Raw genomic sequence first — 26,558 nt, 5'->3', positions numbered from 1 at the left:
TGGACAGGCAGCTGCTTGTCAGGTGTAGGAGAGAAGTTGGGATGGCTTCCAACACACTCCCCCCACCTCCTACACCTAACAGGCAGTTGTCTGTCAGGTGCAGCAGCAGTTGCAGGGTGCTTAAAGCCACGAGGGAGCCTGCCCCAGCAGTAACGCCTTAGAGATCCTGCCAGCCCTGCCTCCACAGTGGCTTCTAATACTCCTCCCCCCTCCCCGTCCTACACTGGACAGGCAGCTGCCTGTTAGGTGTAGGAGAGGAGGTGGGATGCTTGCAGCGTCCGGGGAAGTTTGCTCAGTAAGATTGCCTTAGCACTGCTGCTGGCCCAGCCTCCCCGATGCCTTTAAATACAATCCCCCCCAACACTAGACAGGCTAGCGTCTGTCAGGTGTAGGAGCAGGGCCAGGGTATGAATGTTTATGGGGGGATATAGTAAAGGACATTTCTAGGAGCAATTTCGATGTGTGCCTCCCTCATGAACCTGAAGAAATGTCCACCACATCACCACTCCCTCACACCAACTCCCCCTCACACCTCTCACCTCTTACTGCCCCCAAGAAAGCTCCTGGCAAACGTTGAGCCAGATACACCAACACTACAAAGAGGAGGCAACTTAGGAATTCAGCAAAGACATTTGCACATAGTAGTCCTGCAGTGCACTGAGCTGCACAGGCCAAGTACCAGCAAGATCACCCTGAGGTGCTCAGAACAACACAGCCTCCATATGAGCAAAACAATCCAGGAACACAAGTAGAGAGGCCATCACTTTCGTGGAAGGTAGCAGGAGTTGACTTAACAGACGACTGCTTCTTAAATGGACAGTTCTATGTGGCCTGCTCCAGAGTGAGCTCATCAGGCAGCCTGGTGATCCCAGCACCTGAGGGCAGAACCACCAATATGGTCTAGAGAGAGGTCCTTCAGTAGAGGGGGAAAAAAGTATGTATGTCTCACTTCATTTCTTACACTACAATCTTCTCCATTAGAATTCCTACAACAAATGTCACATTTCAAATTTCACATCATCAGTATTATAACTGGACAAGTGGAGACCCACAAGAAACTTGCGGGATGGTTATCTCATTCATCATACCTTTGCTTCCTCTCCTCACCCCCTACCTCTCTCACACTATTTCTCCCCTCTGCCCCCCTTTTCTTACTCTCAGACTGGCAGTTTGCCCCGATATACGCACGTTTCAGAAACGTTCCACAACCAGATTAAAGGGGCCGTTTACACAGGCACATCTGTCCGGCATTCCCCAGCCGTACTCAACCCGTCTTGTAACGCTTCGCTCCTGAGTTTAAAAGATACCTGGTGAAAGTTGTATCAAACCCTGAAAAGCGCAATTATCCCATGTCCATCCCGCACCAACAAAGTGTGAACGCCAAAAGCCGCATAAGCGCATATCTCCAGATTACCAAAAAGAAAGCCGTGCCTTACAGCCATGCCTCCGCCAGGGGTGGGCCAACAGTGTGAATACTCCCTTGCGCCTCCTCCCCGGTATGCTCCCGCATCAGTCGAAGCAGTGTGACCGGGAAAACCTGAAACAGTTTATTCCAGGTCTTTTTTGCCACAACTCCCTCCCGGTTCAAACTGCCAGACTGAACTCGGCCAGAGATTAGCAGTTCCAAATATAAAATTATACTACCAAGCGGTGGGCCTGGTTCATATTGCTGATTGAATTAAAGATCCAAGACAAAGAATAGTGAATAGACTTCAGGGGCTAAATTCAGACTATTTGAGACAAAGAGCACTGTATAGGTTACAGGATATAGTAGCCAGGCATCCATCTGAAGCCAACACAAAAGCAGAATGCCCAAAACCTCTGAACTCAAAGGCGTGGTTAAGATCCAATTTAGAACTTACTCCCAGCGAAAGACTTGCTACTACTTATGATGAGACATTAGAGCTTTGACCCCGGAGGACCTGCAATGCATTAGCCTGACGTTGTATTCTCTTTAATGTTGATCAGAATACTGTTTTACTGTTTATTATTGTTTTTATATGTTAATGTTGAGTGAGTTGAAAGGGCAAACCACAGCCCAAATCTTGTGTGCAGACGGCAACAATGGGGATCCAGGGAAGGACCCCATGATTTGGTCTGGTGGGGGGGGGTGTTATGATCTGGGCTGTGCCACCAGAGGCCTACTAGGCCCAGGGAGCCTGGCTAGCAGTAGGTGAGGCTGGGCCTACAACTCTCTATTTTCATTGTTCACTCTGCCTGGTCCTCACGCCTATAATTCGGCCAAAAGGGAGGTCAGAAGGTCTTGGGAGGGTGCTCCGGGCCTTCTCAAAGGATCCTAAATCCAGAGTGGTGGCAGCGTCAGGTGACACCCCACCTAAGCTGTGACAATCTTCCTTTCCATTGCTCTGAAGACTGGATGAAACACACAGCATGCAACTCTCCACAGTACTATCCTAATCACAGTTAGCATCCTTGTAAGTCCACTGATGTCAATGTGCTTAGAAGCATATAACTCTGCTTAGGACAGCCCAGCCAGGTTCTTCAGGCCTTAACAATTATAGCTGTCAGTCCTGCTTTCACAATCCACTGACAGAAGTTGTCCTGACACTTCTTTACGCATATTTCGTGTTAAGCAAACCAAAGGACTACTTCATTTAACTTTAAATCCAGAAACACCGTAGCTTTTTTAAAAAAATCTGTAAAAGGATGGAAAGGTTATGTACTCTGGGTTACACCTAGGGATGGGCATGAACCAGGAAAATGGAGGTCCGTGGTTTGTGGGGTCTCATGAACCATGAAGTGGGACGAACCTCCCCCACTTCACGAACCAGTTTGAGGTTCGTGGTTCATGTTGCAGTGCACTTGCAAAAGCCATTTAAAAGGTTCCCTTTAAATGGCTTTTGCAAGCCACACCACCGTTGTTACCGTGGCGTGACTCGCAAGTGAACGGAGAAGGGTTTTAAATGCCTTCCTAGTTCACTTGCTGAGTTGTGCCGTGGTGGCAGCTCAACTAAATCCCTTATCAGTTCACTTGTAAGCTTAGAAGTGGGGGAGGAGCGAAATGGATGGGTTAAATGGCTAGCAGACATTTAAACCTAACAGCTGACGGGCAGAGCCACTGGGCTGTTAGGTTTAAATGGCCTGCAGCTATTAAACAAGTCCGTTTTGCTCCCCCCCCAAGAGAAACTGGCCCCTGAAATGTCTGTCAGCCATTTAACCCTAACAGCCTGGCAGGTCTGCCCATCAGCTATTAGGTTTAAATGGCTGGCAGCCATCTCATGGGCAGTTTCATTTCCCCCTGCTCTCTCCCTGCAGCCTCTGCTGGGGCTCTGCTGGTTTGCCCAGTTGAAACTGAACTGCCTGACAGACCTCACAACAGAGCCCCAGCAGAACCTGCAGGGAGAGTTCTTCCCGCAGGATCAACTACTTTGTGGGCTCTTTTGGGCAATCCAGTTTAAAGGAACTGCCCAAGAGAGCCATAGGATTGGCTTTTTTGCGGGAGCTCAGCTGACAGCTCTGTGCCGCCTGGGCTGGGGCTGGTTCCTCTTTGTTTAAACTGAGCTGCAAAGAGGATCCAGCCCAGCAGCCCCGTAGCTAGGGAATTCTTTGGGAGGGGGCCTTGGGGGGCCCCGCCAGCTAATTAAATGGAAGTACAGTGCAGGTGGTAAGTTGGAGCACTTTGGGGGCAGCCCTGGAGAGAGGGGGCCTAGAAGAAACACAAGGGGGCCAGGCCCCGTGGGCCCCATGTTAGCTACGGGCCTGCAGCCCAGGATCATACGGGATGGCAAGAGCTGAGAGCTGAAAGGATCTGCATGCAGGGGGGAGGTCTCTCCCTACCACACACAGACCTGGCTTGAGGAACCCACCAGCTGAGGTAGTGCACAGCTGTCAGCTCTCATCAGCCCTGTGTGATCCTGGGCTGGCTCCTCTTTGCAGACCTCCAAGCCAGGTCTGCATGTGGGAGGGAGAAACCTTCCCCCCGCCCCCCGCAGGCAGATCCTGGGGCCAGCATCTCCTGCCTGACTGTTTAAGCCGTCAAGCAAGGGAAGGAAGCCTCCAAGCCAGACCCCCCCCCCCCCCCCCAGCACACAGATCTTGGGGCCAGATTTAAATCTCTTCTCAGTTGACTCACTGCATCATGCTGCCATGGCGCTGCTTGGAGAAGGCATATAAAGAGACTGCAGTCTCTTTAAATACAAGCCTTGCTGCCAGTGCCAGTGTGTCTGCCCACACAAACCCTCCCTGGGAGGTTTGTGGGGCTCATGAGGGCAGGATGAGCATGAACCAAGGTTTGCAAACCACAAACTGGGTTTGGTTTGTAATGACCTTTGGTTCACAATTTGGTTCGTGCCCATCCCTAGTTACAACTTCCGTTAGCTATACATTTATAAGACTATAAGGATCAACACTGCTCATTTTCTTTATGTCATTTTGTATTTCTCTATCAAAAGCCTCTGTGGTCTAGCCACACTTTCTTCCTGCACTGCTACGCTAGTCCCACATCTTAAAAAGTGGGTCAGAAGAAAATAGCAGGTGTGGGATCCCCAAAACTTCAGTAAGAATGGGAAAAAAGAGAAAGATCAGCCCATGTTCCTCCTTAGTCCCCAAAGACGTCAAATCACAGTCCTACCACCATCAAATGGGAAACTCTATTCATGCTAATATTCACTGATTTTATACAATTAGCAAGAGGGAAGCAGCAGTGACTGCCTTTTTCCTTTCACCTACAGACAGCAAGAGTTCTGTGAAAGAACTGGAAGGTGATCATAGCAACTTCAAGGACTGATAGCTTCTATGTGAACTAGCTTGGTGATTGATTTAGCAATCTAAATTGTTAGAGTAATATATTTCAAGTGTCTTTCTTTTTGTCTTTTAATTTCAGGCCACTTAGTGCTCACTACAGCTCATTTTTGCAGGCTTTTCCTCTCAGATCTTGAGGTTAAAATGTATAAGAAGTTAAAATTACAAGATGTCTCAAAAAATGACAACAGCAACGAACAATCAATTTCAAGCACAGTTGACCCTGAATATTTCACCATTAGCAAAACACTTGAATCATTTACACAATACAAATACATTTAACTATGCAAATTGCATGGCTACCTTCTTTTAGTTAGAGTTCAAAAGCAAACAATTCGGCAGTGGAGTGTTACTTACAAGCTGCTCAGATTTCACAGCATACAGTTGTATAGTCTTTGCCACATTTTTAGATACTGCCAGGCTGAGGTCTGGATCAACAGCAGCCACATTTAGCTCACTAGAAAAAAAGAAAATGAAAAATAATGTATCTTGAAATAACACTGGCTTTTTATTAGACTTTTTACTTCAGCTGTTATTCATGATATTGTAGTTCACTGACTATATGTTGTTGCAGACCACCTTTAGAGTTCTAGCACATTAGAAATAAGGAGCAACTCTGAAAGAATCCTAGCTTCACACTCCAGTTTTTGTATGCAGCCACAGCCAATGACAAGGAGCAGCTGCTTGAGTGACAGAGAGAGGAATCTGCAAATTTGCCCTGAGGCTGATTTTATAAAGCACTCCCGACTAAACAAATGCAGTGCAGCCATTCCACCCATCCTGCTCTTCTACAGATTCCAGGACCAGAAGCCAAAGTGGATAATCATTCTGTTTCCAGCCAGAACACAGTCTATGAAAGTAGACATATCAGTCAACGGCTTTCAAAACCATCAGCCTCAAGGTATCCCAGACTCAAAAGTATAGTCTGATCAGCACTTTTTATTTCAGATTGAATGGAAACATTTGCGTGGTGACTACGGCTAGTCAAGGCGGGTTTGCACTACAGCGGTGCTGGGAACAAGCAATTCCCAAACCAGCATCATGGTTCTTCCGTCCAAAGGCTGGCTTTTAGTTTGGGACCAGAGGGCTGTGCACCAGTCTAGACTTTTTCTCACAGCCTTCCCCCATCCCAATCACTCACTCTCAACCCCAAGTTCACACAGGGAAACTCTAGTAATAGTTCTGTGACAGCCCACAGGCAGTTGGTTGGAACCCAACTCCTAGCAAACAGTGGCCTTCAGTATCTCTCTTCTTTCTACTGCCTACTAATGCAAGGCAAGGAACAACAGTAGAATTGTTCTTAGGCATAATTGTGTAATAGCTTCAAGAAATCAAATGTATTATGTGCAGGACCAACAAAAATATTCAGGTTCCCCCCTCCCCCACTTTGCACAATAAAATGCAGAAGATAAGCTGATTTAATTTCACTGATAATTGCCTGTATAATTAATGAGGAATCAAACATTTAACAGTAATGAACTTTCATTTCTAAAATTATAATTTAAGGAGGGGAAAAACATGGCAACACATTATATATGGAAATTTATTTCAAGCACACACCTTGCAATGGTTTTGATGATGCTGTCAAGCTCGTCAGTCGAAGGAGGATTGCGACCCCCAGGGGGAAAGACGAGGTTGATGGGGTCAAAGAGTCGAGATAATGACTTTGACAAGTAGGCAGCTTCATAAGGTTGCAGAGAGTCTTTCAAGGCTATTTCTGGACTGGGTAACAGAGGAACTTCGTTAAGAAATGTTGATTTCGTGTTCTTTTTTAAAAAAAATACAGCCGCACATCTGGAGCTGGAATAACTTTAGTGTTTATAAGCTTTGAGGGGCAAGGGTCTTGCGGAATTCATAATGTCAGTCAGGACCTTTGAGCCTACAATACTCAAGGTATTGATGCAATTCTTTTTCTAATGGTAGAGGGCAGAACAGTCCAATTTAACCTCAAATCCCATAAACAGCAGGAAGACTCACATAGGCCCCAGATGAAGATCAACAGTGCCTAGGAATTCATTCTTTTTTTTTTTAAATGAACAAACTGCTGAATTAGTAACCCAGAATAATTTCAGCACACTCCCATCAACCAACTTCCTTTAAAAGCATGCCATATTTGAATTCTTCAGTTCCTACTGGGGATGGGAGTTTAATGATGTCTTTGGTATTAATTTGCATCAATTAAAACTAATGAATGCTCTACTGTGCATGCTAGTGGGAGCAAAGTCAATGTGCTTAACAGAACCAATGCAAAAGTTGCAATGCCTTTATGTTGCAGGAAATGCTCTTTTTTGTAGAGTCGAACACTATGGATTCTCCAGTGAAACTTTAAAGAAAGACATTGCAGGAGAAGGGAAAAACCTACAGTCTGGGATTTCCTATACAATAATTATACACAGAATGCACATACTCATAATCTTGTTTCTTTTGCATGAATAGATCATGTGTATCATCTTCTATATGCTGAAGTTCAACAAAGGGTTCCATAGTTCCATTTGTATTAAAATGCCTTTGAATATTTTCACTGTATTGCTGAAGGCGCTTCCACAAATCATTATAGAGCCTCAATAATTTAGGATATTCACCTTCAAAAGCTTGTTTCAGAAACACGGAAGCTGCAAGACAAAACCCATGAATTCTTGTGCTGTACTGTATTAAATTCTGTGATTCTTACCATTTTAAGAGCTAGTCCAGTAGCACCTTAGAGACAAACAAGATTTTCAGGGTATAAGCTTCTGAGAGTCAAAGCTCCCTTTGCCAGATACCATTTTAAGAACATGACGGTCTGGAAATACAGCTTTTAAATAAATGCAGTGTTTGTATCAGAGCCTGTCTCAATTTCCCTTCTCCCCAAGATCGAACACAGGAGAAGATCAGGTCTCTTGCCTGCTCCCCTCATTACTCCAGAGAGAGGTGAATGAATGACTGAGGAAGTAAGTCCCTGGTGTGTCTAGCAGAAAGCCTATTTTCACATGTTCCATTCTAATAAAATACTGTTCACGGTTTGTACAGTCCTCTCTCCTAACTCTTGAAATTTTAGTGCTATAATTATTACTTTATTAAACAGTTACTAGCCTTACTGTGATAAATGATTGTCATTAATGCTGGCAAAGGTAATTGAGACAGATGTTTGTTCCAAAATTCCTTGTCCTCTAGCTATTGTCACTGTTCTCCTTTCAGGGATTAATGTTTGCCAGGGCTCTCAGGGCCATGATTCAGCCCTAGAACACAGAAACAAACGAAAGTCCATCTTAAGCTAGTACAAAGTGAATTTCCTTCACCAATGAGCCATATGTAGGCCCAAGGTATCAGGGGTGAAGAGGAAAGCACTTCACAGGGCTCCATCTCCAAATGGATAGGAGATCTGGCATCTCTCTGTCTAGAAATTAAACATGGTGTCTTTCCTCAGACATTACCACCGTTCTAAATGTTCCCGTTTGATGAATCTGAATATATTAACTGAATATATATATATATATCAAGAATAAACAAAGCTTTTTGAGTTGTTGTTTTTCTGACTCTGCCCATTGATTTTGCTGCAAATTTCTTCTCAAGGTTATTTGTTAAAATAGTTTTATTGTCTCAACAATCCACTTCACATCTGTACACAGCCTTCACAAGCTCCAGAGGCAAAGGCCCATCTAAATATGATGGACCTGCATTGTCTGAAGAACTATGACAGAGCATGGGCCATTCTCACTTCCTCCAGTAAACAGAAAAGGAGCATGCCCAGGGGTGGTTGCCAGACAAGCAGCTTTTGAAGAGGGCTCCTATAACAGGAGCCACAGAGAGGGCTTGAGGCAGCTTTTGCTTTCAGACTGTATCTATCTCACCAGTGAAACAGTAAATCACCGTGTACAATTAAACAATATTTGTTGGTTTTTATATGCAATGTTGAGAATTCAATTATTACCAATAACACTATGATATGTGATATAAAGCTTAGCAATACAATATGTGATATAAAGCTTAGCAGTACATACAAAGTAATACAATACTAGTTACAGACAAACGACGGAGTTCTAGTACACTATCCGTTTGCGTGTCCTTCATCAGGTTTGTCATTCTGTAATTATTTCTTCATTAGAATGAAGTGCTGCAAGCCATATTTCAAAATGCTTATACAATTTTTGACGTACGCTACTGGGGAGCTCCTATAGCAAGCTCTAATGTGACTGGGTCTACAGCATAAAATAATTGGCTAAGCTTCCTTAGCCAATTATTATATGCTGTAGACCCAGTCACATTAGAGCTTGCTATAGGAGCTCCCCAGTCACCAGAATCTAAGCGCGGTAGCGTACGTCAAAAATTGTATAAGCATTTTGAAATATGGCTTGCAGCACTTCATTCTAATGAAGAAATAATTACAGAATGACAAACCTGATGAAGGACACGCAAACGGATAGTGTACTAGAACTCCGTCGTTTGTCTGTAACTAGTATTGTATTACTTCGTATGTACTGCTAAGCTTTATATCACATATTGTAGTGTTATTGGTAATAATTGAATTCTCAACATTGCATATAAAAACCAACAAATATTGTTTAATTGTACACGGTGATTTACTGTTTCACTGGCTATTACACACCGTGGTCCTGTTTGTTGTATATATCTCACAGCAAAATCAGTAGTACCTATAAGAAAGGGGGCTTTTCTATTTGACTATATTCTAATCTGACTTGTTAGTAACGAAATAAACACACATAGCCAAGAACCTGGAAACCTTAGAATGAGGAAATACATATGTCCCATAAACAAGAAATAAATACACTGAAGTTCAGAAAGGAACAAGGGAAAAAATGGTAGGAAAGAAATATTCATGACTGAAACTGAAGTATGATGTTGCAAAAGCACAGTGTAGATTTTGCAGCATGTAAAGAGGGGCCTTAAGCTATGTACAGACAGGGGACAAAAATATACTGCCACCGAAGCAGGGCGAGAATGGGTGAGAATGGAGTAATCACATCCCAATTTCTTCCTTCTTCTGCTGGAGCAAAAGTACAGTGCAATGGCAAGTGTGATTTCCCCCCCATCCTGATATGGAAACCTAACCTTCCCCTTGTTTCCCCTTTCCCATGGCAGCTGCACTGTAGTGGTACAGCATGGCTGGGCTGGGCAAGAGGGGGAAAACCCCTTTTAAAGAGCTGAAAAGTGGCTGTGGGTGGGGTCTGCAAATGGACACTCTTGGACTGGATCAAAAGAGGTTTATTTTTATCTGGTTTAAAGGGGAAAGCCACAGTAAGCCCACTAATCATGCTCTGGACGAGCACAATGTTGTGTGGATGTTCCCTTTAAGCATGGGGATTTCCTGCTCTTCTTGTGTGTGTGGGGGGGGGGAAATTCCTGTGGTTAAGCAGCCTGGTCAAGAGAAATTCTTAAGCACAGCACCTCACAGTCCTGTGAGAGTCAAACACAATTAAAACAAAAAACATTCTGGCCCTTTCCAGCTCTACACACCTAGTAATTACAAGGCAGTATGTGTGGTAGAATTAGGCAGTCTGCTGATTTCAACTAGCTTCCAGATCACCTGGTTACTTAGCAACCACACAGCAGATGCTTACACACTAAGTAATATCTCCATTTTTAAGATGAACCCACAAAGATGCTTCCACAGATCCTATCCATTTATTGAGTTGCATATGTACAGAGTTTTTTGTTTTTTTTAATCTAGCAAATTAACAGAAGAAAAATATTGTTTGTGTGGGTTCATCATCATCTGTATCTTCTGGAGGAAAAATCTACACCCAGTCTCCACAGTCATTGACTAATTATATTGTAAGTTCATATCAGCAATAATACCAAACACACGCACACACATCTCAGTTTACTGTTTCTTTTCTTCATCCACCTCCTTCTTTCAAGAATCTCAGGGATTTCTCATTTTATTTTCATAACAAGCCTGCGAGGTAGGAAAATGATGAAACTTTCTCCAGTGAACATTATGGCTGCACGGAGATTTGAGTCTAGTAGTCCAACTGTATGCAGAATTACTACAATCGAAACTTGTTGACTTCAGTGAGCTTAGACTGAAGTACTTCTCCAAAGGATTGCCCCACAATGGTACAGTCTATTTCCCACTGAAGCCAACAGGGACATTCTCATTTATTTGAAAGGGAATGGATTGCAGTCAATGGGTTGGATCCAAATTAAATTTTCTAATGGCAAAATGGAACTTTCCTGCCTCCCCGCTCCCACTGCAGCCCAGTGATCTCTGTGAAATGCTGCTCCTGTCGGACAGGAAACCCAAGGAATGCAGTGGAAAGGGAGAATTGGTAGAAAATGCAGATATAGTCTGGATCCCAGAGAGCCACTTCCAAGTCCACTCCAATGCCAACTGCTACACCATGCTGACTCTGTCATGACTCCTTTTTTATGGGCCTTTGATTCTAGGCACACAAGCAACATACACCAACCAGGTGTTCAGAATGTTCATTCATACTGCATTGTAGATATTCAAGGCTGGTCAGTCAAGAAAACCCACTTTTATTTGTCCTCCCAATAGTCCTCAAGAGAACATTTCAGTGCAAAAGAAAGGAAAATGCACGCCAGTTATTACAGAGCATCCAGAAGCCAAATCAGCACCCATCTTCATGATGCAGAACCCAGTTTCTTCAAGGCAACATTTTTGGTGCAGGAAAAGGCACTTTCCTAGCACACCAGATGTAGCATTTTACAGCTGGAAAAATATGATCTCTCTCTCTTCATTTAATACCATCAAAAGTTCTCTATGAACTTTGGCTGACGGATTCCATGACTACTTATTGGCTAATGACCAATAAAGCAACTCTTCTTTTCTTTGGTCATTAAGGAAAGAAGTTTAAAAAAAAGCAACATGCAGCAATAAGCTTCCTTTTTTTCCCCCATTCATCACCCTTCCACATATCTGTTCCTTTTAAAAAAGCACAAAGTTATGCCTTCTTCACGACTGTGGCACAGATCTTTCCATCATGTCACAAAAAATAGCCTTGACATTTTTATTTCCCTGACTTCTGAGAGGAGGTGAATTCAACAAAGTCCTGCAAATATGGAACACAACACACACCCTTTCTTGGAAATAACATGGGAAGACTATGCAACTGAAAGGATGCATCCCTTGCAGGGTTTTGCAGCTAGACAAGCCCAAAGAGCCCTGAAATTTCCACATCTCATGTCATTGATATTTGATAAACAATGACTATCCAATGGACAAGAAGGTGAAAGAGAGAAAAGCTCCCATTTCTGATTTTGTTACTAGCTCTGAACCCTAGCATCACCAAAAATTGTGGTCAAATCTCAAATTCTCCATCAGAATTAAAAATGTGTAGACTTCCTACATAGTCATCAGTGAGGTGCAAAGACACCATATCAATGCTTTGTTTCTGGAAATTTCAGTGGAGCCAAGCGATGAAGATTCCCTACAAATGGGATGACTGTGCCATGCAGAGAAGTCCCATTCCAGGAACTGAGTCCCTGAAGATGGTATACAGCCAATGTTATACGGAAGTCATCAATCACTCTGTCTCCCTTCAAGCAGAGCCTGAACCAACGACTACAGTTACATGTGTTTAATTCTGCAGATGGCTGGAGCCTCAGCATATTTGGAAGGAGATATCTCCTCTCACCACAACACCTGTGGCAGATGCTGGTGGTGAGTTTGCAGACTCAATGCACTTACAGGATAATTCCAAGTGGACGGAAAAGCCACATAGGCTGAATTAAAAACTTACAGTCTGTTGCCGTCTGAAACTGGAAGGCAAGTGTCCGAGTTATTGCTGTCCAAAATGCATACAAAATGTCTGACTGGCCATCCTGGGTGAGAAAAATGAAAATAAGCATTCTGTAGATTTCAAAATTATCTAAAAGAATGTGCTATAACGCTTATCTAAATCAATTATACTACTACTTACTAACCATGAGCAATTAATTCAACACAGGGAGCAGAGAATTCTGAGAAGAGAACAAATTCCTTTGATATAATTGTAGGCTTCACTTAAATACTTGGATCTGAGTTCTTGTATTGTTTTTGAATTTTAAATAGATACATTTACACAATTTATAAAAGGGTTAAATCACTAGTCTGTATTCTAAATCAGTATACATTGTGCACAAGCAAGAGGGTAAACACAGAGCAATCACTGGAAAACATTTATTCTTGGCTATAAATATAGTGTTGTTCTGTTCCACTGTAATTCTAAAACTGTTAGGCTGCAATCCAGTCCTCAGTTATAAATGCTTACACGATTTCCCAAAAGTTGGCTGTCTTGCCATCACCATTTAATCTTTTCCCCATAACTTTGACTATAACAGTAACTACATGGCCAGGTTTTGTTCAACAGCTCAACTCTGCCAACTGCTTCTGAATTATCCTTTATTCATTTAATAATTAGTTATATACCAATCATTTGGGCCTTGAACAAGTTGCAGATGGCCAGAGGCTAAAAGAATGGTCATAAAGGCTTAGAAAGCTCATGCACCTCCAAATTCTGAGAACTGGTTTGCAGATCTTCTAGATGGAGTATCTCAAACGAACAATGTGTTGGATAAATTTAATGCTGTATGGAAACCTTTCCATAATGTTTCATCCACAATACTGATTATCTTTAGTACAAAATAAGAGAGGATTTATCTGGCCCTTAGAAGCCCTACTTTGGGTGCCCCCACCTTCTGAGATTAGGCAGATGGCAATCTGGGAGAGGGCCTTCTCAGTCAGCATGCCAAAACTCTGGAACTATCTTACCAAGAAGATTTGTCTACCCTTTCCTTCTTCCACCAACGGGCAAAGACTTTTCGTTTGTTATCCCTCAGTAATATCTCCTTCCTATCTAATGTTTTAATTGTTCTTTTTATGTCTTTGTATTTCAGCTCTGTTTTTAGTTGTTTTGATGATCTGTGTTTTAGGGGGAGGAGTTGGCTTTAATAGTTTTTAAATGTTATTTTATTATGTATCTTTTGATTTGCTAGCCACCATGGTGGCCCTTGTGAGATCAGAAAGGCAAATAAACAAACAAATTATATACACAGTAAGTGTTCATATCTATGCAGTCCAATGCAGAGGTACTCCAGTATAAACCCACTGAAATCAACGGGCTAGGGTAACTCTATATAGGATTGCACTGTTCATTCACTATATTGATAATCAAATCAGTCTCCCTCACTTTTGTTCTTCCTTCTCCCCACTTTCACATTTATCCTGTGAAACTCTGTTTTCTTTACTTTCTTTTTGATTGTATATTTGTCATACATTAAAATCAACTAAAATCTTGGCACTAATTTAAAAAACAGAAAAAGTTCATGTCCAGTGTTAACAGAAGAGCTGAAGAAGAAGCAACCACAAGTCAGATGGGAAGGTCAAAGTCTTAAAGCAACATGCAGTACATAGAACCACATTATTCTATATGTCATCTGCATAATCTAGAGTACAGCTGTTCTGGTATTGATTCATTATTGAAAACTAGATTCAATACATTTGTAATGAATTATTTCACTGAGTTTAAAAACCAAATGAGAACTGTACAAAAACAAAAGTTTAAATAAACAGCGGGAGGAGAAAAGAAACCTCACTACTACTACTACTACTACTACTGCTACTACTACTACTCACCATCATAATTCAATTTATACCCCACCCTATCCCACAAGTGGGCTCAGGGTGGCTTACAATATAAAATCCATAAACCGCCCGACCCGGGAGGTGTGTTGTAAGTGTATTTTAAGGGGGGCAGTATGTCAGCAAGCTGCCATTCTGTTTTCTGTGACCTCTGTGTACATATCCTTTCCCTGTTGCACCCGGCTTGTTTTCTATCATCCTGCTCCTGCGTTGGAATGCACAAGATAACTGCTGGAGGTTGTGTGGGGGAGAAGATGCTGTAATGCTTGCCTATTGCTTTTCTCATGAGTCCTGCACCTGTGTTTTGTCTGATGTTCTGCCTGGTTCCCATGGACTGGGCGCGCAACCGTTTCATTAGCCCGCCAGCGGGAATGCTATTCATTGGATCTGTATCTGTTTGAATTTCCTTTATTATGCTTGACCTAACTGTGTATCCCCAGTTCTAACAAAGAACGTGTTTGAGTATGTCTTCAACGCTTTGAAATAAATTTTGCTTTTCTTGAAAACGTGGATTTATTCTCGATGCTTGGGGATCCAACAATTATCAACAAACCCTGTGCCTTGTATCAGGTGAATATAGATACTCCAGAAAACTCCAGTGCCCAATATTATTATTTAAAATAACAAGGTAGTGGGGAGGAGGCCATAAACAGGGGAGGCCAGAATGGTTGAACATCCACCGCCTCAACCAAAAGCCTGGCAGAACAGCTCCATTTTACAGGCCCTGCAGGGCCCTGATCTCAGGTGGGAGCATGTTCCACCAGGTTAGGGGAAGGGCCAAAAAAGCCCTTGCCGTGGTTGAGGCTAAGCGGATGTCCTTCGGGCCAGGGATCACCAGGAGGTGTTAATCAGAAGAGCGTAAAGCTCTCTGGGGCTCATATGGGGAGAGGCAGTTCCGTAGGTATGATGGTCCCAGGCCACATAGGGCTTTAAAGGTCAAGACCATAACTTTGAACTGGATCCAGTATTCAATCAGCAGCCAGTGCACTTGGCGCAACACTGGCTGAATAAACGCCTGTGAAGGTGGTGGCGTCAGCAAGCGTGCTGCCGCATTCTGCACTAGCTGCAATTTCCAGATCTGGCCCAAGGGTAGCCCTGCATAGAGCAAGTTACGATAATCCAACCTGGAAGTGACCATTGTATGGATCACTGTAGCTAAATTCTTTTCTTTTTTTAAATATAAACTCTCCTAAAAAGGAGATAATTTTATTGCTTTTCATATTAGAAATGGGGGAGGGTATATAGATGGGTAAAGAAAAGGTCGAGTGATGCTTTCATTAGTATGTTAATCTGTTAGTAATAATAAAAGAAGATTCTTCTTTGGCTTCATTGTGTTGTCAATCGTCTTTCATCTTCTCAGTTATAAACAATTGTTAAAAAATTAGTAGTGTCCCACTTTTTTGCTGTTAGTAAAAACTTTTCAAACGCCTTGCGAGCTGGTTCTTCTCTCCTCGGGCTGGTTTCTCCTCCGAAAAGACAGGAAGGGTCCTCCTCCTCATTCTCTTCTCCAGCTTTTTAGCTTCTCTTCCGGGTCCCTCCGCTTTAAAGGCATTTTCCTCGTTACTCGCAGCTCAAAGCTTATAACAGATTTCCCAGAGGAAGCTATCGTTCAGACCGGATGCTCCTCCCTTCTTGTTGCGCAGTTCTTTTTCCAGCACCGACATCTTATTTATTTTGTTTACATTAAGCAAAGTTCGCAAAGCACAATTAAAAGATAAATCTTCATGACCTTTTCAAACATTCCATCTCCGAATGACACCACCCTTTTCAGCTTTCGTTCTCCCCCCCTTCTTCTTTAAAGTCTCTTTTTAAATGGGAGTACAGGAATCCCTCCTCCTCTTTCGCTGGGGGGGGGGAAGAAACACGCTTAACTTCTTTTCATCGTAAGGATTGACAACTCACAATTTCAGCCGCTCCTTTTCTTTTCATTTGCATTTTCGCTTCATCACTCAGGTGGCGTCTGGCGGCTCCGCTAAGCCCCGTGCGGGGCCGCGAACGCGGCGAGGTTCATTGGGGCATGAGTGGAGCCTCAATTTCCGACCTTCCGGTCGAGAAAGAGGCTTTTCCACTCGCGCGCCCCGAGTCGGAGCCCCCCTGGGGCTTGTCCGGGTCTCTGCTTGTGTGGATCCCCCCCCTCGACAGCGGGCGGGCGAAAATGCCCTCGGGAGCATCCCGAGGTTGCGTCCGCCATTCGCGGAGACCAAACCGGAAGCCGCTGTAGCTAAATTCTGAGTAGTGAGATAGGGAACCAACTGCCTGCTAGCCGGAGATGATAAAAGGCCGATCTGGCAGCCGAAGTGACCGGGACCTCCATGGTAAGCAAGGGCCGCATAAAAAGTCCTTTTAGCAGCCTTTACTGCCATCTCATAGGATGTTCTCAAAGCTTCGTCACAAGTGCACCATCACCCTCGCTCTACCTGTCTCAGTTCTTGCTTCATCCTCTGTAGCTCTGGGGTATACCACAGGGTTAACTTGGTATGAGGATGGAGAGGGTGCTGGGGGGGCATTTGGTTGATGGCCTTGGAGAACCTGCTATGCCAGTTCACCAGCTCATCGAAAGAATCGCCAGGGGGCATCAGATCCCACAGAGAATTCTGTAACCAAATCAGGTCTGTCTGGCTCTGTTGGTGAGCATAATCCACTTGCCGCCTAAACACAGAGGGTTAGGAATGCCTAGCCGGGCTTTCGGGGCGAAGTGGTCTGACCGTAAGACCATATCTATGGGCATCAGATCCACATTTTGTAATACTTCCTAGTCACAGACAGCTTATCACCTTGTAATACAACAATTCCCGGTAGTAGAAGCTGCTGGCAAGTTGACCAGTGGCTTGCATTCGATTATTTTTTCAGCTCTGTGGGAACAGTTTCAATAAAATTCCTACCTCTTAAAAATGCAATCCAGAAATAAGGACAACACTCTCTCACAATTTTTATGCCAAGTGTATTTAAAATATGTATTGAGAGAACAGTGGCTTTATGGTGCTTGGATACCATTACAAGCCATAAGGAACATGATTTCTGACAACACCACAGCTGACCTTGCCACCAAACTCTGCCATTGTGTTGTCACCCATAACCACTTCACATTTGGTGACAACTTGTTCCTTCGGATCAATGGTAAAGCCACAGGCACCCACATAGCCCCACAGTATGCTAATATATTCATGGCCGAATTGGAGCAAGGCTTCCTAAACTCCTACCCACTCACACCTCTCTTATACCTGTGTTATACTGATGATCTCTTTATTTTCTGGACATTCAATGACTTTCACCCCACCATCAACCTGACAATGAACTAATCTATGCAAGAAATACATTTTCTGGACACTACTGTAAAAATACATGATTGACACATAGACACCACCTTATACCAAAACCTACTGACCGGCAAACATATCTACATGCCTCCAGCTACCATCCTAAATATACCAAACAATCCATTGTATACAGCCAGGCTCTACGGTACAGCCACATCTGTTCCAATCCTACAGACAGAGATCCTCACCTGAGGGATCTACAACAAACCTTTTTGGAACTAAAATAGCCACTTGATGAAGTCAAGAAACAGATTAACAAAACCAGAATGGTACTCAGAGAAAATCTGTGGCAAGACAGACGCTGAAGAGTCCAGCAACACCAGCATTGGTCCTAACTGTTTTTAAATGCTTTTTAATGTTTTAACTAATTATTTATTACTATGTTTTGTGCTGCTTAATAGCCACTTATTGTGTGATCCGCCCTGAGCCCATTCGCGGGGAGGGCGGAATATAAATTTGAAAAATAAATAATAAAAGAATACTACTAGTGGTCACAGACAGTTTTCAACTCAAAACAGTTCAACACATCCTCAATGATTTACAACCCCAAGTGGATAACAGCAGTTCTTTTTCACAAGTACGGGGGGCAAACCTTTTCTGCTACTAGGCAGCCCCCAGTCTCAAACAACTCCTCATAATACAACATCTAATTTGAACATGGACACTGGTACCAGAGCTTGCAATAAGCCCAGATGTCAACTTTGCTGCCACATACATCCGGACAACAGAATCACTGGACCTATCAACATCAACTACACCATCTCAGGCTCATTCACTTGTTCATCTTCTAACATTGTATACGCCATTAAATGCCAACAATGCCCTTGGGTTCTCTGCATAGGGCTAACAGGTCAAACCCTACACCAAAAGATAAATGGACACCAATCTGACATCAAGAATCACAAAACTGAGAAACTTGTAGGAGGACATATCAACCTCCCAGGACATTCAATTGGGGACCTCAAAGTAGCTGTTTTATTGCAAAAGAATTTCAGAAACGGACTGGAACAGGAGACTGCTGAGTTACAAGTTATCACAACACTCAGGACAATTGAACCCCCCAAGACTTAACAGAGATATCAGTTTCCTATCTGACTACACACGCTAACATCATTCACTTCTTGCATCTGTTAGTAAACTCTTTTATTAAGGTGTATGCTAGTTTGCTGCTATTCACAGGTATTACAAAGTGCCTTAATCCAGATAGATCTATGGCTGTTACTTATGCATCTTGACCCTAATTAGCCCTTCCTGGTAACACTCTCCCTATATGCAATAGTTGGTGGCTTCTGTTTCAATGTATCTGAAGAACTGTGCATGCACATGAAAGCTTATACCCAGAATAAAACTTTGTTGGTTTTAAAGGTGCCACTAGACTCAAACTTTGTTCTGCTGCTTCAGACCAACACAGTCCCCCCCCCCCCCGAATTGAGCATTTCATGCGTGGATCATGAAAAACTATGGTTGGTTTTAAAACAAATGGATCTGATTGTTTTGATGTGTAACCTAAACTCCAGGCAGGAGGCTACTCTTAGGACAGATTATAGAGAAACAGAATGGTTTCCAGTTGGCAAAGGTGTCAAACAAGGATGTATTTTATCTCACTATCTCTCGAATTTTTTAGACAGAACAGAATTTATATACAGAACATATCATAAGGAAAGCTGGATTAGATTTTGATGAAGGTGGAGTGAAAATGGGTAGGAGGAACGCTAACAGTGTGAGATATGCAGATGTCATCACATTACTGGCAGAAAATCATGAAGATTTGAAACATCTATTGATGAAGGTTAAAGCAGAAAGTACTAAAGCAGAATTACAGCTGAACACCAAGAGGACAAAAGTAGTAACTATTAGGGAACTACACAGCTTTAAGGCTGACGATGAAGAAATTGAAATTGTTCAAGATTTTATTCCTTGTCTCCATCGTCAACCTAAAGGGAGACTGCAACGAAGAAATCAGAAGGAGACTGAGACTGGGAAGGGAAGACATGAAAAAGTTAGAAAAGATTCGTAAGTGGAAGGATATGTTGCTGGTAACCAAAATCGAGATATTCATGCCACAGTATTCCCCATTACCATGTACAGGGTGGGGACAATGAAGAGAGCTGACAGGAAGAAAGCTGATTCATTTGAAATGTGGTGTCGGATTAGAGTTTTACAAACACCACGGACGGCCAAAAAACAAATAACTGAGTTCTAGATCAAATGAAGCTTGAACTGTCCCTAAAAGCTAAAATGTCTAAACTGAAGCTATTGTACTTTGATCACATTATGAAAAGACAGGAAAAGACAATAATGCTAAGAAAATTTGAAAGCATCAGGAAAAGAGGAAGACCCAACATGAGATGGGTTGACTGTAGAAAGGAAGTCACAGCCCTCAGTTGGCAAGATCTGAGCAAGGTTGTTAAGAATAGGACTGTTTGCGGGACATTAATTCATAGGGTTGCCATAAGTCAGAAACCACTTGCCGGCGCTCCACAGACAGAGACACACACACACACACACACACACAGAGAGAGAGAGAGAGAGAGAGAGAGAGAGAGAGAGAGAGAAGTAGGTGACTGGCCCAAGGTCACCCATTCACAGCAGAGTAGGGATACAAACCTGGGTCTTTCAGATCTAAGTCTGATACTCTTCTCATTACACCACGCTAGCTTTTGTGCTGTCAAGTAGTAGTGAGTTGCCAGGTGGTCAACACTGGGCTTGAGTTATTTGTACAAACTTCTGTGGCAGTGAGTCACCTGATGGTTGCTGCCAGACCTGTACCAAATGAACCCCTCTGTGATCTGTCTAGCAACCCACATAATAGTTGTTCTATTTTATCTTTCTCTCCTCTCAGCAGCCCACTTATCTTCTCCCTTTCTCCTGCTTTCTTCTCTCCTTCCCACTCTTCAACCAACTTTTTTTTTTAGCTGCCCTCAGTTTTCAGCTTTATTTATTCATATATACCCCACTTTTTCCCCCAACAGGGACTCAAGGCAGTTTATATCATTCTCTTGCCCTCCCTTTTATCCTCGCAACCACCCTGGAACATAAATGAGAGTGACTACCCCAAGGTCACTGAGCAAACTTCTGTGGCAGAGTGAGGATTCACCACTCCTTCACACCAACTCCCCCTCACCTATTACTGTCCCCAAGAAAGCTCCTGGCAAACGTTGAGCCAGATACACCAACACTACAAGGAGGAGGCAACTTAGGAATGCGGCAAAAACATTTGCACATAGTACTCCTGCAGTGCACTGAGCTGCACAGGCCAAGTACCAGCAAGATCACCCTGAGGTGCTCAGAACAACACAGTCTCCATATGAGCAAAACAATCCAGGAACACAAGTAGAGAGGCCATCACTTTTGTGGGAGGTGGCAGGAGTGGACTTAACAGACGACTGCTTCTTAAATGGACAGTTCTATGTGGCCTGCTCCAGAGTGAGCTCATCAGGCAGCCTGGTGATCCCAGCACCTGAGGGCAGAACCACCAATGTGGTCTAGAGAGAGGTCCTATACATATGTCTCACTATTTCTTACACTACAGTCTTCTCTGTTAGAATTCCTACAACAAATGTCACATTTCAAATTTCACATCATCAGTATTACAACTGGATTTACGGAACTTAAGTACCGTAGCGAAGCACGGGTAGCAGGCTAGTTGTTTCACAATAAAGATAAAATAGATAAATAGATCGGCTCTTTTGAAGGCATTCTGCTAGTGCCAGGGCCTTTCTCCAGCACAGCATGCATCTTCCACTGCAGTAAGGGTCCTTGTGCTTGAGGAAGACTCCCCTTTTAATAGAATGAATTCATAGCATTCAGCTTGGTTGGTTTTTTTACCAAGTGAATAGAGACTCTGGGTTGAAAACAACCAGATTTTTGCTGACAAAAAAGAAAGGTCAGACGTCCCCTCTGACCACCAAAAGGGCCAAGCTGGGGAATCACTGGACCATGATGCACAAAAGCCATGTGGGACAGATGCTGTAGCAAGGATGTGAATTGGGTGGAAAAGCTGGCTGAATCCCATGCGGCATGAACAATTTTTAAAGTAACAATATTTTTACATTATAAAATTTTTCACTATGCATTTGCAGCTGGAAATTTAAACCCCCCCTGAAAGACTGCATTTATAGCATCCATTACATCACACATGCCTGCAGATGCTCTGATCAACATAGGCTCCAAATTTAGGTTACTGCTGCCTTGTGAAAAAATTTATAAGATTATTTCTGAAAGCAAATACTGCTGGCAGTGACAGAGCTGTTCACATTGATCTAGTCTGATGCCTCTGTTTGAAAGTACAGCTTGTTCTTCTAATCAATTAACACCAAAGAATCAATTGACAACTCAGAATAAGTTAACTCAACGTTCTGTGTGGCCTATTCTAGTGACATGATAGGTGCAATAAAAAAGCAAATCCTCATTTCAAATTATTCTTCAGCGCAAAACAGAACAGGTAACCTATTTTCAGGCAAAACATATTTGTCCACTCATTTAGAAACATCACTAACATGCCAAGAATCTACATTAAGCCTGAAATTACTATTGAATTTTCTATCACTTCTCCTTAAAAACAGATGATCTGTTCCAGAAAGTGTGGAATATAGTTATTCAGGATAAAATAGCTATACAAATATTGTTGATGGAGACCCCAGGTTATAAAAATAATTTTGTGGAAAAGTGGTATCCTTTTATAGATTATGTAAATAACAATCCCTCTGCAGAATGTAGAATATCTTCAAAATATCTGGAATTTATCTTGTTTTAGGTCTATTCCCAAAATATGTAGGTTTTTATGTATGTATATGTCTACATAATGTAATTATGTTATGTTGTTGGTGATACGCATCACTCTGGCAATGGATCTGTTTGGAGCCCTGTTGCCAGAGCGACGCGTAGTGTCAAATCCTGGCGACGGTGGGTGCAATGCGTCTCGCTGTCCCCGCGGCACGGATTCTGCGAAGACATACAATCCCCTGCCGCGACTTGGCAACCCTACCTAGGACCCACGACACAGAGTTATCTGACTCCCAAGTGAGGCAAGTGGTAAAAAAAGTTCAACAAGGTGTCAACAGTGGTCAAAGATACCCTCAGCAACATCAGACTCATTCATAGAAGCTGGTGAGCTCTCTCAATAGGAGTGGGAACAGATTTAATTTCACAGGCAAGAAAGACTTCTTTATCCTAGTGTCCTGTTTTTTGGACAGATTATAAACCCAAACTACCACAGAAATTCTAAATAATTTTGAGCACCTTCTCAGCACAGAACACAATGTTTCAACTATCTTAATTACCCACCAGTGTTGTCTTAGGCTGAGAGATAGAGACTGGCCCCAAGTTATCCAGTACACTGCCCAGCAGAGCAGGGATATGAACCCAGGCATCTTTTAATCCCAGTTTAATATTCTAACTGCTAAACCACACTAGTTCACTAGCTCAAGCTAAAGAGGTTTCTACTAATGGCTACTAGCATAAGAGTGAAAAGGAAATGACAGCTCATCTTTAGTTATCAGTTACTGGGAATAAACTAGAGATCAACTACCTTCAACTTGCCCTGGTTGTGAGCTTCTCAGGCACAGCTGATTGGTCACCGTGAGCTTGGCGTACTAATCACCCTGATTTATGTGATACAGCCCTACACTCTTGAAGTAGGTAAAATGATGGCTGCTTAGCTCATTTCTGTCAGTGGCCCCAGTCACATGGGCTGGAAAATACGGGGGGGGGGGGGGGGGAAGCGTGGCTGTTTGCCCCAGAGCAAACTAACGTGCGGCCGCCGGATCACACGTCCCGCCGACGTCCCGTGGTTCGGGGGGAGGTGCTGATCCCACGACAATCCTGTGGCGCGGCAAAGAAGTGGCATGGCGTGATCACAGCAGCAATGGCTAGGCACCGCTGCTATGGCAAACGGGGTTGTCTTGGGTTTTTTAACCGAAGTGTGCGCATGCACCGTTGGGTGCTCGTGCGCATCCCGTGGAGACTTGGAAAAAACACCTTTTTGCGACGGGACATGGGCGGGCGCCGGATGCCATGAACTACCACCGGAAACTACCACCAGATGCCTGCCCTTGCTCTGCGGTTTCTGGAAACTAGTACCTCGGAGGTACTAGTTTGTTACGCCACATCTTCGGCGGGAAGCCTCGGGTTAGCTACTGGAGCTCTACGCTTCCCAGATGTTGCGGTGTGATCGCGCCTGGAAAATCCGCCTATCTTCCGTCTCTGTAGCGTGGCTAATGCTCCGTGTGACCGCAGCCAGTAACTACTCAATGGGCTCTTCCGCATTCTGATTTTCATCACTTGTGTGGTCCTGTTGCTTCAGGGTTTTGTTCCCCCAATGTGTTTTGCTCTCTCTGGTAGTCCCAGAGGGAGCAAAACACATGTGGGAAAGGGGGGGGAGCAATAGGGACAAACAAGTGACAAAAATGAGAATGAGGAAAAGCCAAATGTTCTCTATTCCACAGTGGCATAAAGTCTCTTCCTGAAGACTGGGAAAGGTGGGAGGAGAAGACTCAGATACTTGTGGCACCCTGGGGCAAGGAAAGACCCCCCACAACACAATGAGGATAATTTTCTGAAAGAAGTGGCTCTTCTCTGAAGAGGTTATTATTAACAGTCTATGTGTGTGTACATCACTTTTATTTAAACACCAGAAGAAAAAGAGAAGACAATGAAAAGTGAGGATTAAATAGCCCTTCCTGGTCTCCATAAATCACGCTGGCAAAGAGATAGTGCCAAGTCTTGTTTAGCAACCATCAAGCAGCAGGGCAAACTGCGGAAGAGAGCAAGCTGTCATCCCACTGGAAACCAAGCATGGCTTGATATTGGTATTACTATTAAGTGCTGGTCTTCTCCCACCAGGTTCTGGATTGTCCATCTGAGGGAAATGGAGATAGATGGGCCACACTCTATGCAGAAACAAACAGACTGTTCAGGCAAGCACCATCATTACCATCCTGAGGAAACCCAGCCAAGTCATAAACCAAGTTTAGAAGTTACTAAGTTAAAATGACCTTACACCTGTGAATGATTAAATGACGGTTTGTGTGTGTTCAACAGAGCTATTTATACATTAAAATACCAATTCCCTACCATGACACACAGATTCCAGTCCTTCTCCCATACCACAGCCTCCAAAATTGCCTTTTCAAATTTTAATAATTTGATTAAAATGTGTGTGGGGGGTCTTAATTGTAAATTCCCTTTGAAGTGTGATGCTGAACAGATAATTTTACAATGCAGTCATTTGCTGCTTTCCCCAAAAACAAAGGTCTGAATAATAATATGAACAATATTCTTTTCTAATCATAAGGTTAATCGTAATGTACAAAAGGCAGCCATGAGGAAAGACAGTCATGACAAAAGTGTACTGAAAAAAGGCCTCTGAAGGAAAAACTAAATATTTTAAAGTAGTAACACAGAGCCTCATGGGACTGAACTGAGGAAAATCCATACAACATATATCTATGCCAAACTATTTCTATAGTTTAGAAAAAATGAAACATTATAAGATAAAACAATCAAGTCAAATTTCAATACACAATATGTTGTCCTCTACAGGGTAGACCAGGCCTCTGGAGAACAGGTCTACCTGGCCTCAGGAGAACAGGTCTGCCCACTCCATTCCATTATATTGGTAGACCTGACCTTCACAGAACAGGTCTACCTGCCCCAGTCCTCTATATTGGTAGACCTGGCCTCCAGAGAACAGGTCTATGCACCCCTTTCCACTATATTGGTAGACCTGGCCTCTGGTCTACCTGCCCCTTTCCAATCTGGCCTCTGGAGAACAGATCTACCTACCCCAATCCACTATATTAGTAGACCTGGCCTCCAGAGAACAGGTCTACCCACCCCTTTCCACTATATTGGTAGACCTGAGCTCCATTTAGCTCTAAAACTTTGAATATCCCCTTCTCCCAGCAGTTTTACACAGATGTCAGAAAGTGAAAACTACTGAACCTTGCTGACCACTTTGCCATAATCTCAAACGTGCTTTACAAAACTCCCTCAGGCTCATGTTCTGGAACAGCACCACCTCAACATGGTGCCACAAATACCCATCCTAGCCAAATGATCCACAAGGATACCATGGCTTATGTTATCAAAAGCCATTAAAAGCTCCAGCAGAACTAACAGGGACAAAATCCCCGTTGTGTTCCCAGCAAACATCATCCATCAGTGTGCCCAACACAAAAACAGGTTGCTTGCCTGTAACTGATGATCTTCGAGTGGTCATCTGTGCATTCACACCCTGGGATATAGTGCGCCTGTGCCGACCCCAATCGGTACTGTAGAAAGCTAAAGGGATTTTCACGCCTGCTTTCCCGGCACATGTCGGGTTCAGTGCAGATGACTAGGGGAGGGGCACGACTATCCCACCAGTTCCTTCTGACCGCTGCCCTCAGTCACAAAGTAAAAGGAAAGGTCCGAAAGCAGAGGGGAAGGAGGGCGGGTGGTGTGAATGCACAGATGACCACTCGAAGATCATCAGTTACAGGTAAGCAACCTGTTTATCTTCTTCGTGGTCTCTGTGCATCACACCCTGGGAGACTAGAAAACAATAACCACCTACCTGGAGGAGGGTGCTGAAGGTCCTAGACATGCACTGCCTGCAACACAGCCCGTCCCACCGTCATACACTGATGAAGATGAACGTCTAGGGCATAGTGCTTCACAAACGTGTGAGGAGTAGCCCAGGTCGCTGCATTGCAGATGTCACCAAGTGACGCACCTTGCAGGAAGGCTGTGGATGTCGCAATTGCCCGGGTGGAATGTGCTCGAAGCAGATCTGGGAGCGGCTTCTTAGCGAGCAGATAGCAGAGTTTGATCGTCTCCACGATCCATTTGGATAGATGCTGAGAGGATAACATCTTCCCCTGTGAAGGTAATGCATGAGAGACGAACAGAGCTGG

At 43.5% G+C, this 26,558-nt stretch overlaps 1 protein-coding gene across 1 annotated transcript in view; it reads right to left on the bottom strand.

Moving 5' to 3' along the window:
- COG5 (component of oligomeric golgi complex 5) overlaps positions 1-26,558 on the bottom strand; it is a 97,323-nt gene that overhangs the window by 48,993 nt on the left and 21,772 nt on the right. The window contains exons 6-9 of the mRNA XM_015409544.1: positions 12,465-12,546; positions 7,169-7,373; positions 6,322-6,483; positions 5,119-5,218 (exon numbers count right to left, since the gene is read on the bottom strand). Of these exons, the coding sequence (XP_015265030.1) occupies positions 5,119-5,218; positions 6,322-6,483; positions 7,169-7,373; positions 12,465-12,546 (549 nt within the window). The remainder of the gene's footprint in view (positions 1-5,118; positions 5,219-6,321; positions 6,484-7,168; positions 7,374-12,464; positions 12,547-26,558) is intronic.

The sequence above is a fragment of the Gekko japonicus genome, unplaced genomic scaffold (assembly GCF_001447785.1).
Source record: "Gekko japonicus isolate JY-2015 unplaced genomic scaffold, Gekko_japonicus_V1.1 scaffold1374, whole genome shotgun sequence".
NCBI lineage: Eukaryota > Metazoa > Chordata > Lepidosauria > Squamata > Gekkonidae > Gekko > Gekko japonicus.
The sequence above is the reverse complement of the archived record's forward strand: the minus strand, read 5'-3'. Positions and strand labels throughout refer to the sequence as shown.